Source organism: Anopheles cruzii, chromosome 3 (genome assembly GCF_943734635.1).
Source record: "Anopheles cruzii chromosome 3, idAnoCruzAS_RS32_06, whole genome shotgun sequence".
NCBI lineage: Eukaryota > Metazoa > Arthropoda > Insecta > Diptera > Culicidae > Anopheles > Anopheles cruzii.
The window spans coordinates 62,126,312-62,139,299 of NC_069145.1; the positions used below are offsets into that span (position 1 = coordinate 62,126,312).

Below are 12,988 nucleotides of genomic sequence, written 5' to 3' on the forward strand. Positions count from 1 at the left end.
GTTGAACAACCATACAACGAATAACAACAACACTGAACAGTAAGCGATCAACGAACTACTCGCAGCAAATACAAAATGTAAACAAAGTTTATATGCCACGGGAAAATGCTTCGCCTTTCTCCAATATTGCCAAACACATTGTCGCCGCTAACGGGTGTTTCTTTTCTTATTGTTGCAGAATGTCTTCCAACGATCAAAGACGCAAACGGTGGTCGAGCCAAGAGCCGGAACCTTCAAAACGACGATGTGAAGCCGATCGATACTACCAGATCGATACTAGCGATAGCGAGTCGGAGATGAAGATTGAAGAAAACGATCGAAGAGTGTTAAACAGTGCAACCGAGCAGGAGAGGCGGCGAGCGGAGGAGGCGGTACGCCGCTTGGCGCATGTGGTGCTCCATCAAACCCGCAACCATAAGCTGAAAGTACTACGAAAGATTAAGCGCATACTGGCCCCAAAAAGGTCCTGCTATGCCGAATGATCCCCGAGTCGTCCTCCAGGGATCGTGGGAAATCGTGTCCGCAGCGGTCCAAGTGCGTGATGCCACAATTGGGCACATCTGGCATCGTGGTTTTAGTGAGTATTTAACATTTTATTATTATGATACATTACTATTAAATTACACATTTGTATTTCAATCTTTACAGCAAACGCAATTGTCGAAAACTTGGCCAGGTGTGACATCGAAGAGGAGATCTTCTTCGATATACATGTCGGCAAGGCACCTCTGTTTCAGCCGTCGAAGCCTAGGTTTACGTCGTGGGTAATCCAAGCCAGGCTGCTGCTTCAGCATGGCACAAGACCAGGCAACCCATTTGTACTCTGTATCTTTTGTGGAGTGGGAAAACCTCCAATTTACGAATTCCTCGGCCCTGTGTGCGAGGAAGCACGTGAGTTGGTAGGTAGACCTTTGATACTAGAAGGTGGTACAAGTGTGCTGATAAAACCACGGGCTGTCTTAGCAGATGCTGCCGCACGGTCCTATATCTTGGGTAAGTTTGGCATGAGATTATTTATGTTTTCCATTATTAATACATATTTCTTTAAATTTTAATTACAGGGACAGTACCACAATCGGAGGAAGATGGGTGCATAAAGTGCAAAACTCGAGGAGTTGGTCGTTCTGCCAAGTCCTTCAAAGGAATCGGCGCACCACGGACGCATAGAGAATTCGTAGATCGCAAATATGACGGCACTCATCGCTACTCAAGCAGGGCCATGACTCCGTGAGCAACCATACCGGGGCTGGATCTTATTCGGGACGTAACTGTCGGCGACGATCGGCGCATTTTCCATGTCGGTGCTGCACTAAAATTCTATAAAGCGTTCATCGATGGCACTCGAAATGGAACTGTTCCGAAAATACAACCAAAACTTCGCAAATTTATGGACACCGTCTTACTCTACGTGCAATTCCCGCACGAAAGGCGCGCGGCTGGACGCGGCTTTCCCAAAAGCCCAGTAACATGGACGCCAGCAATCTGGGGATATGTGATGGATGTGGTGGGCATCGTCGTTTTCAACCATGTAGGGCAGCAGGAGCTGTATAACGCCTACTGCCTTTTGCATTGGGCGGTTTTGATCTTGAACCACGACTGGTTCACTGTACATCGACAAGCTGCAAGGGAACTACTGCTGCAGTACGAAACCGAGCACAACCGGCTGTTTGGATACGTTTCCTGCAAATATCACCATTTTCGCCACGTACCGGATGATGTGAAACAGTTCGGATCGTTGCCGCTACTATCCACAAACCCCTTTGAGGACGTGATTGATGTTGTGAAAGACGTAGTCGACGTCACAAAGGACGATCAGGCGGTGGAACAGGCGGGAACGGCCGTTCTTCTGCGGGAACGAACCTCAACAGGCTCACAACCTAATTTCCCGTACCGCTCGAAGAAAGGAGTTAAAATTCGTAAAACATTTATGTTGGAAAACTCTGCAAACGACACAGATAGCTGGTTCCTGGCGGCAGACGGCATCTATCTATCTATTGGTGGCGCGAACGCCCGATTCGGACTATGGCCGCTTGTATCGAAACCCTCCAGCTGTCTCGGTCTGCTGCCCTGCCTCTCCAGTCTGCTACACCGAGCAGGTCCTCGCTGGCCTTACGGACGCTGTCCTCCCATCGGGCTCTTGGCCTACCGACTGGTCTCCTGCCGTGTACCGTTCCCAATAGCGTTTTCTTTGGTATCCTTGTTTCGTTCATCCGTATAATGTGGCCCGCCCATTGCAATTTTTGTTTCTTTATCATGGTGGAGACCTCTGGGTCATCGAACACTGCATAGATTTCACTATTATGCCTGATCCTCCAGTGCTCTCCATCCTTCACTGGGCCTAGTATCCTTCTGAGGATCTTTCTCTCAAAGGCGTTAATTTTGTTTTCTTGGGACTGGGTTAGGACCCAATTCTCTGAGCCATAACACAGGACAGGGCGGATTATTGTTTTGTACAGCCTTAGTTTGCCCTGTCTGTGTACTATCTTTGACTTTAGTATGGGTAATATTGAGAAATATGTCCGGTTGGCTGTTTGTATCCTCCGGCTTATCTCTCCCTCCTCACTACCATCATCTGCTAGGTTGGTCCCAAGGTACACGAAATTTTCGACATTCTCGAGGTTGTGATCGGCAGCTGTGTTGTTGTTTTGTCTTTGTCTTTGGGAGCGCTGCCTGCGGGACTGTGTCATGACCTTTGTTTTATCCTTGTTTATCTTGAGACCTGCCTGTTCTGCAGCTCTGTCCAGTTGCTGAAAGGTCTCTGTGGCCAACAGTTGTGATCGAGACATGATATTAATGTCGTCCGCATATGCAACTATCTGTGTCAGTTTAGTGCAGAGTGTCCCCTTTGTGTCCACTGGAATCATGCGGATCACTCGTTCCAGGGCAAGGTTGAACAATATAGGAGACAGCCCGTCTCCCTGTTTTAGACCGCTATCTGTCGGAAAGCTCGCAGATAGTTCTCCGTTTATTCGAATACATGCCGAGGTATCGCGCAGACATAGCTGAATCATTCTGATTAGTTTGTTGGGAATACCAAACTCTACTAGAGGCCGTATATAGGCTGTTTCTATCTATACTGTCGTAGACTTGTTTGAAGTCAACGAAAATTTGATGGACGTCGACGTTGAATTCCCAGCATTTCTGGAGAATGTTTTTTACACAGAATATTTGATCAGCTGTTGATCTTCCCGGTCTGAAGCCACCTTGATACTCTCCTATAATGGTCTCCGCTATTGGTCGTAGTCGGTTCTCCAGCACTTTGGCCCACACCTTGTATGCCGCACATAATAGTGCTATCCCTCTGTAGTTGGTGCAGTCTAGGCGGTCTCCTTTCTTGTATATTGGTACTATAATACTTCTTCGCCATTCCTCGGGTATGCACTCTGTGGCCCATATTTCCAGTATTAATTTGTGCATCGTGATGGCTAGATTGTTACCGCCGTGTTTGAGTAGATCCCCAGATATATCATCCATACCAGCGGCTTTATTATTTTTAAGTTGGGCTATGGCCGTTCCTACCTCTATTTCCGTTGGGGTTTCATAGTTTTCGTCCCTGTTTATGGTCGTTTCCCGATGGTTTATGTCGGTGTTGTAGTTGGGGTTGGGGTTTAGTAGTTTTGCGAAATAATCAACCCATCTTTCTTTTATGTTGGCCATGTCTCCTATGATATTTCCATCTGCGTCCTTGCACAGTGTTGTACGAGGTGTGAAACCCTTCTTATACATGTTCACGGTCTTATAGGCTCGTCTTGCGTTGTTGTTTTGGAAGTCGGTATTCATTGTTTCTATTTGTCTGTCGGCCAGGAGTCTTTTCTTTCTCCTACACAGTCTGTCAGCCGTTCTTCGTAAATTGTCATATGCTTCTTTCTTGGCTCTGGTTGGTATCTGCAGGTAGTTTGTATATGCAGCTGTTTTCTTGTCAACTGCTTTTTTGCACTCCTGATCGAACCAGTCTTTGTTTTTTGATTTGTGCTTAAAACCAATAGAGCCCTTTGCCGCTTCGACGACTGAGGATTTGATGTGTGCCCACATTTCTTCCACTGAGAGATGGTCGTGGTTTTTACTTAGTGCTTGGTTCACTAAACTTCTATATCTATCTGACACTTCTCTTATTTTTAGTTTCTCGATGTCGTACATCTTAGGTCTCTCTCCGGTTATTTTTGGATTATAATAGTTTCGTGCTATTTGGCAACGAAACTGTGATCTCACCAAGTAATGATCTGAGATAATGGCCCCTCTGCTGCTTTTCACGTTCAGTATGTTGTTGGATATTCTCTTGTCTACTATTATATGATCGATCTGGTTAAATGTTCTTCCGTCTGGTGACGCCCATGTTTGCTTGTGTATATCTTTTCTGGGGAATTGAGTAGATTTGATGATCATGTTTCTACTGGCTGCTAAGTCTATCAAACGTAGTCCATTGTCATTTGAGTTTTCGTGCAGGCTGTGTCCCCCTGTTATTTCTCTATGTAATAGTTCTCTGCCCACCTTAGCATTAAAATCTCCCATCATGATCTTGACATCCCCTACGGGTAGTGAGTCGTATGCGTTGGTTAACAAGGAGTAGAATTCCTCTTTAGTGTTATCATCTTTTTCCTCTGTGGGGGCATGTGCGTTAATAAACCACAAATTATAGTGCTTGCTTTTTAAGCGGATCATGCAGATCCGTTCGTTTACTGGTCGAAATGATGTGACAGATGTTTTTAAGCATTTCTTTATAGCAAATGCGACTCCAAATTCTTTAACTCCGGCAGGTTTCCCGCTTTTGAAGAACGTATAATCAGATCTATCTTCAACTCCTTGTCCAATCCAATATGTCTCCTGGATGGCTAGTATATCAATTCTATACTTAGCCAGGTGGTGTAGCAGTTCTTTCACTGCTCCTGCTTTATTCAGTGATTTTGTGTTCCAAGTTCCTAAAGAGTAGTCCGGTAGGCGTTTCCATGGTCGTGATCGTTGAGTCCGTTCTATTCGAGTCTTTGATACAAGTTCCTGAACTGTGGTTGTTTTACGGGGGAAGGTAGTTAGCCTGCCGCCCAATCTAATTTTTGGTCCGCCCTGACTATTTCATTTCATCAGTACCACCCGGTTTGGGAGGCTTTCCCCTATCCGCCACCTGGGGAGGCGTCCGATGGGAGAATAGAAAACTCCACACGGCAGACGGCATGGTGGTTAAATTTATGGGAGTAAGATCCATAGATCCTCTTTGTGTCTCTGGTTCACCTCTGGCGCAACAAGAAAGGAATACTGGACTGGACAACAGTTTTGCACATCCTATTGGGCTGGCGTCGTGGTCAACAAAGGACAAAAAGAAACTAAATGACCCAAAAGTGTATCAGATGAAGGACATGATCTGCAAGCTATGCATCATTAACATGCCTACTTATACAGCGTTTGTACCTCTACCAGAATCATTTGAGCAGTGCAATAAAAACGGTTAGTGGGTTTTTTGTGTACTTCGCACATCGGACTTTTATTTCTTAATTTTCGGTTCCTTCGGACTTCGTTTTTGATTTGACGTTTGTCAAATGTGACATTTCGTTAACGGAAGGTGAATAAAACGCACTTCATCGTCGGTATCCTAGCAATGTTCAATATTTATGAAAAATATTGTATCCTCAAATTATGTCCGTTGTTATCGTACAAATTACCCATAGTACGTTTATTTACTTTTATTTTCCCTGGCTGCGTACCCCTCTAGTTCTGGTTCTGTTCAGTGCTAGAAATTCCGGTGATATTACGCAGCCATTTCAGAGAATTGATTTTTGCTATAAAATTTACACCAGTTACAGGAATGGACACCAGGGCGCGCTGGTAAAGGATAACTGCGCGCAAAAAGAAAATAATAAACTAAATAATAACTGTAATAATAATAATAATAATAATAAACGTACATAACTGAGTAATAGCAAGACAAAAGGACCAATTAAAACACACCAAAGGATATTATTTGATTAAACCAAAGGATATGGTTTTGATAAAAAAACAAAAGACAATATTGTTCCATTTCTTTCATAAAAATAAAAAACGAAAAATATTGTTGATGCGTAGTTCTTGGGGCACCTCGTTCAGTATTTCGGTAAAAGCCTGATCCGGATTACTTTTCAACTCTCGTCTCGTTTTGTGACGTCCATTCAACCGTGCGCGGGCTCACAACTTGACCATTTCGTCCACTTGCTCGGGCACCATTTTGTGACACTCTTGAAGATGCGTTTTATACTCCTTCTGAAAGTTGGTTCCATACGAGCCTTCGGCAGCTTCGGGCGCACAGATTTTGCATTCGTAGAGAAACCGTCCCAGATGTCTCGCCGTCGAAATGACATGCTTGCGCAGGTTTTCCTAAAATTACAAGCAATCGGAATTTCACACGTAATCTTTCCAGACACACAAGCCGCCCGCTACGTACGATGGCGTTGCAGGAGTAGTCGCAGTGTGGACAGGAGAACGGTTTTTGCCCCGAGTGCACCAGAAGGTGCCGTTTCAGAGACCCAGGAAGGCGGCAGGCAAACTCACACTGATCGCACTTGTACTTCTTGTCCGTGTCCTCGTGGCGAAGTGCGTGGCTGCAAAACAAAGTGGAACATATACTTTACGAAAAATTATCATCATTACACAACACAACAATACGCAGCTGAACGGGCCGAAAGCCCGCTGTGGGCGCAATAAAATATCGAATTGACTAAACGAGCCTTTAAAGATCGGACTAAATCATCGTTCGGCTGTGAGGTGGACTGGCTGTAAGGGCCGATTATTGATCTACAATTTAAACAAAATTACTCCCATAAGGTCATACGTCTTTCGATCGATTTGTGTATGCCGGGGGATGGGATGCTCGCTCCAATAATGAATTAGCCTGCCGAGTGAGCCTGCCGGTGGCAAGAAATCGGGGGCTCGGACCTTTCTGGCCGGGCAAGGCAGCAGCAAGCAGAGCATAATAATGATCGACCATGTTACCGCGTCGGTGCACCGCGATATGGCCGCCAGAAAATGGCCAACGTTTCGCGGCGGCAACGCAAAAGTTCGGAAGCATTTTGCCCACCGACGCGAATCCGCGCTGCGCGCCCCAAATTGGCCTGCCGTAAAATGAAGAAATCGTGACTTATTAACTGACCGCAACCGACTGCGTGCGCCCTCCGCGCGCCGCCGACCTTCCGCGGTGGCGCACGCGTCTTTCCGGCGGCCGAGGTTGGCTCCGGAAAGCTCCGAATCAGGGGATCAGAGAAACAAGAACGCGTGCAGTGTAACATCCGGGAGGCAGCGAACATAAATGGAGTAAGACAAACGGTTGCAGTGCGCGATCGTATAGTTTATGCGCGCTGATCATATCGGGCTCGATAATAATATGTATTAGGGCTGTTTTTGATTCGTCGCGCGGAACGAGCACGCTGCGGGGGCTACCAGCACAATGTGGGGAAGAATCCGCGAACCCGAGGCCACCTCTTCGGGAATAAAAACTGACAATGCAGATGTAATTCCTCCATTTTCGCAGCCGACTGGCCGACAGAGACTTCATTTGAGTTTGCGACTGTTTTGGTACACTTTTACAGTTTGAAGCAAAATTCCGAGCTCTTTCCTCGGCGTTAGGTTGGTCAACTGTTTAGAAGAGTTTTCAAAACATGTATAGCTCAAGGAGTCAGTGTCATTGATATAACAATAAAATGATGAATAAGTGGTTTTTGGTAATTCTGGAAATGAAGGCTAAGCCGTATTTTAAAATCGTCAAGTTGTTGTAACTCTCGAATCGAACTCAACTCCAATTTCGTTCGTGGCTTCCGTTGGGAGGGGTCTTGTTACGTAAAGTGGCGATCGCTTGGAATTGTAACAATTCCACTACAACGAAGCTGTCTCTCCTATCAAGTTTCTGTTCGCGATCGACAGGGTGTTGTCGAAGAAACCCATGTGCAGGGAACAGCGTAAGGACACTGATCTCCTTGGGGGACAGCCGAGGAGAAGCCGCGGTGGCCACATTATTGGCACGAAAGAGAGCAATGTAAACAGATGAACGAGAGCAAAGGATCGGATCGATTTACCGAGACCGAGCTCGAACGCGATGTTTTGCTGTCCGGAGTGGCCACAGGGCCAAGGAGTGGCCACAGGGTTGCGGAGAGCATGTTGGCCACCGCACGGATCAACCGAAGAATGAGCGGACGGAAGGGACGACGCAAAAGCGCGTGAATCCCGCAACGCGAGCGATGGCGGCGATGGCCGGTTCTACCGGTGACATTCTTGGCTCCTTTTTATGCTGCTCCTTATGCTGCTGACGTGGCATGGCGGTTTATGTAAATTGCGATCACTATGCGACAATCGGCATTCGGTGTGTGCACAGAGGCTCCTCTCGGTGTCGTTGTCGTTGGCTGCTGCCGGTACCGTGGTGATTGGTATTTGAGACAGTTTTCTGTTGCAGCCTGTGTCTGCTCTTTAGGTCGCCACTGAGCCGGAAACATAACGCCCGCCCCAAACACGGCGGTGGCCAGCATTTGATTTGCGTTCCGTGCGTATTATGTTTCACTGCACTTTGGTGTAAGCTTCCTTTTTCGCTTCGGCTTCGACATCTTCGACGACGTGGATTGGAATGAAATTTCGATGTTTAGACTGAAGGGGCCAGCCGGGCGGGCTTTCGTGTGCGTGTCCGGTTGGCATGTGGCCGCGGCATGTAGCAAATTCTGGTTCAAGGTCTATGCCAAGTGCCGTGTGGGGGTTTGGCGAACTAAGTACCACTTGCGTCAATAGGATTGAAGCACGTCATAGAGGAAGATATTTAAGCCTTCGGCACTTGCGCTAAAAGGCTATAAGGCTTTCTGTGAGCTATGCGTAAATGTCTCATTCTTGTTGAAAATAACTGTAAGCTAATTATCGTACTTTGATAACGCGTTTTGATCTATAGTGAGAGCAGATAAGTACCCAACTTTAAGTCAGTGATTCGTAAGCAACCGAATCACTGCGTCATTCAAGGGCGGTCCATCTAGTGTTACTAGATTCCGAAGATGAGTGCCATCATATTGATTGTGGCTGTCGCCGTATGGCACGTAGCGTCGTCCTGTTAAAAACCATGTTGTCCAAGTTTTCAGTTTTAATTTCGCTGAAGAACCAATCAGCCAAAATTTCTCAGTAGCGCACGCCATCGGCGGTTCCTTCTTCATTTTCGAAGAAAAATGGGCTGATGATGCCGCCACACAAAAATCCGCACCAAAGAGCAACTCATTGTGAGTGCATTGGCTTTTCTTGCACGACGAGTGGGTTTTCCGAGCCTTGAATATGACAATTCTGCTTACTAACGTAGCCACCAGGGTGGAAATGAGCTTAAAGGAAATGAGTTTTCAAATATTGTACCGTTTGAGTTGAAGACACACGACTTTGGAAATAAGTTTTTCATATTTCCCAATTATCTGAAGCGTATAGCGTCCCATGTCGGTAATTTAAACGTTTTTACTAAATGTTTACATTTTCCAGAACGAAGTTTGATGTTTGAAAATGCAATCAATCGGAAGTTTAAAATCCCAACACTTGAGAACCCCCCATAGAATTTGTCTGTTCAGTTCAGTTCAAGTAAATAGCAATTAAAACATTTTTAAAAGAATTGAACAACATGGCAATAAAACAAAATGGCCCCGATGGTGTGTCAGTCATTATTAAAAGAGTAATCAAGGGTCTCATATTGAAGGTCACATAAATGGATGTTTGCCCCAATGGCCCAAATGGCAATGTGGTGTGGATCAATTTTAAAATTTCAAAAAAGTATTGTTCTCATCACTGGTAAGAAAACTGCTGATCTAGCTAAGCTATGGGATCCTATGGGACATTGGAATCCTTTTAAAATTATTTCAATAGAAACAAAAAACATTGGCAACTATCGCCCTTTGTGTGCTATAGTTAAGTTTACCAATAAAGTGGATTTCTTTTCGAAGAATACCATAACTAGGCCGGCAGTTTTGCAGTGCATCGAATCGATCGGTCGATTATTGCATTCTTCGAGACGCCAGCCTCTCGAACGATTATGATAAACTCCAAATGGGCAACGATCCTTAATGCAATCGTGTTGCTATTACGCTCGCCCGAGACGTGTTTCAGTTCCAGCTAGCTAGCTAGCGGTGGGAAACTCCATTTCCCGGCAGGGCTGAAAGTGACCGCTGACTAGTTCCAGTTTACTGATCTAATGTGTTTGCCGTTCGCAGCCGTGCGCCGCAGCCCGTGAGAGTAAATCAGACGCGAGGAGCGAGAAAAACAGAAGCACATTTTTATGTGGGATTTGTTGCAAGAAGGGCTCTTGCCACGCCGAGCGAAGCACTTGCGGAAAGTTCGCCGTTATCGTGCTGGCCATCGCTTCGCGGTGTGTTTGCACTGCACGATTGGCGGCGGTCTAAGTCTAATAAACCCATTTGTGCAGCTGAGAACGTCGTCGTCGTCGTCGGTCGTCGTCGTCGGTCGTCGCCGTCCGTCATAACCATAACCGGGCGGCGGCCAATCGACATTCCGTAGGGCGGTCCAGGTCCGGACCGAGCAAGCGCCTGGCGGAAGTAAACAAATCCCCGGGTTTGCTCCGGAAACACGGAATCCAACTTCCTCGGCGTGCACGCGGCGGAGCAGTTTTTCCTGATTTTCCCGATTTTCATTTTCTGTGTTTTATTTTTAATGCTCCCGTTTTTATGTGACGCCCACCGCCGGGCACCCGCCGCGCGACCCACTCTTAATGTGCGTATCGTGAGGATTGTATGTTTTGATTAAGTTCGGCTTCTACGGGCTCTGGTGGCTTCCTTGGCCTTCTTGCACAACCCCCGCCCTCCCAGATATTGATGACACATCGTCAGTGGCGTCATTAACATGGCGTCAGCCACGGCGCGAGTGCACCATGGTCGATGCATTTGCAACGCTCTCTGTCTCTCTCCGTCGCCGCGGAGGGATGCATAATAATGCAAATGATAATAAAATGTAGTAATAACATAAAGAATTATCTGAGCGTAGGGAAATGGTTGTCTGTACGTTGTTGCATGCTGCGCCCGGTTTTGTTTCTGCTCGCCCTCGGCCGTTGCGGTCGGTGGACATTCGGTGCGCAGGAATAATGAGAACAGAGCACGGAACGTGAGCATTGTCACCGAACAGTGCAAAAGTGAGCCAATAATAATACTGTAGCCTCTCGTCCAGTTACATTCGCCCCCGCCGTAGCGCTGTGCGCGGGGGGGTTAAGGAAATTTACTTATAATAAAAATAATAGTAAACATAAGGATCAGGCAGCGGAGGATCCCCACGCCAACCGGGTGGGGGGCAGATTAGCAAAATATGCTCACGGACGATTAAAGATGGACGGAACACGTACGTTGCTGAAGAGGACCAGAGGACCGGCTCTGCTTCTGGTCACCCGCAGTGGGAGGGAAAACAATGGCAAAACAGGGCCACAGCGCCGAGCTGGGTTGGCCATTGTGTGCGGGAGACTATGACGGTGGAAAATGGTTGATACATTCGTGACCGACGAGTGAACTGATCTGGCGAAAGAGATGTCCCGACATGTGGCGCTTCGCTGTGCGCGCTTCGCGTGAGTTACGGGTTCGGGGCTCGGGTAATTATACATTATTCATGATTAGGAAAAGATCATGCAACAAAGGCTTTTGTGGAGCGAGGTTTGCCAACTAATCCTTTATTTATTACCAAAAGAGGTAATGGCGATGAACGTTCTTTTGTCAATGCTCCATAATGGGTAGATAGAATAAAAATTAATGTGAACGATAAAAGTATATGCATCTATCCAATATTTTTCGAAAATTGAAGTAATAATGTGAGTAGTAGTTTGAGCAAAAAATATCGGCAAACAGTTGTCTTCAATTGATGAAGTGTGGTGCATTGAAAATTCCATTCAACTGGTCAAATTGTCAAGAAATTGGACCGGATTTGTGAAGAGACGATTCTTGGTTTTTGCATCACATTTTCGAGATCATTTCGTGATCATTATGTAACCACCGACAGACTTGACTGACTTGAGAATATGTTACTTCTGGCTACTTGCCAAGGTCAAGAGATCATTCCGTGGGCACCGTTTAGGGTCGCTCAATGGAGATAAGATCCGAAACAAACAATGCATTGAAGGCTTTTCCAAAAAAGGATGTTTCGGTTCGGTTTAGATTTTGAAAACAGTAACCTTTTTTTTTTTTTTTTTTTTATATAAATTGCGTTTATTGGGAGTTGATTTCGTAATACATCGAGGTTGATTAATCGAATGGGCTCGGCTAAGGCCTCTCCACATTATTATTGAGAATTATTACACATTATTATTTTCAGGTGTTGTTCGTTAGTGTACCTAAGTGTTTGATTTGTTTTCTTGATATTTTGACAGGGGCCCATTGGACCTGTCTAAGACTTTTTTCCTATGCCTTACATACCTAAGCCTACCTACTGACTAAACTATTTACATTATTTAAACTACTATCTACAACTACTACTACTTTAATCTACTAATTAACTGTGTCACTGAAGACGGTATTTCAATTCTTTGTTTTTACAGCAAGCGGACCAGTACTTTTTGTTGAGTTTTAGGGTGTGTTGAGCTATTTTTTCTATTTTAGCTAGTTTATGTATTTTTTCTGTGCTATGCCATGGAGGCTTATTTAGAATAATTTTTAGGAATTTGTTTTGGATTCTTTGTAACCTTTTTTTGTGGGTATTCGCGCTGGTGGCCCATATGGGAGATGCATAAGTGATGGTGGGGCGGATTATAGTTTTGTACAGTAACAGTTTGTTTTTGTTATTTAGTTTCGATCTCCTATTTATTAGGCTGTAGAGTATTTTTAGGTGTTTCTCGCATTTTTCTATTACGTGTTCGAAGTGTGTTTTATAGGTTAATTTCTTGTTTAGGTGAAATCCGAGGTATTTGACTGATTCTTTCCATGGGATGTTTGTTTTGTTTATTTTTGTGTAGCTAGTTGGGAGGCGACGCAGGCAACTTCTTCGTGTAAAGAAAATTGCCTCTGATTTGTCGGCGTTAATTTTGATTTTCCATGTT

At 45.4% G+C, this 12,988-nt stretch overlaps 1 protein-coding gene across 1 annotated transcript in view; it reads right to left on the reverse strand.

The window, feature by feature from the left end:
* Positions 1-6,150: 6,150 nt before the first annotated feature.
* LOC128270744 (zinc finger protein 184) overlaps positions 6,151-12,988 on the reverse strand; it is a 37,196-nt gene continuing 30,358 nt past the window's right edge. Inside the window, exons 3-4 of the mRNA XM_053008160.1 lie at positions 6,407-6,563; positions 6,151-6,339 (exon numbers count right to left, since the gene is read on the reverse strand). Of these exons, the coding sequence (XP_052864120.1) occupies positions 6,151-6,339; positions 6,407-6,563 (346 nt within the window). The remainder of the gene's footprint in view (positions 6,340-6,406; positions 6,564-12,988) is intronic.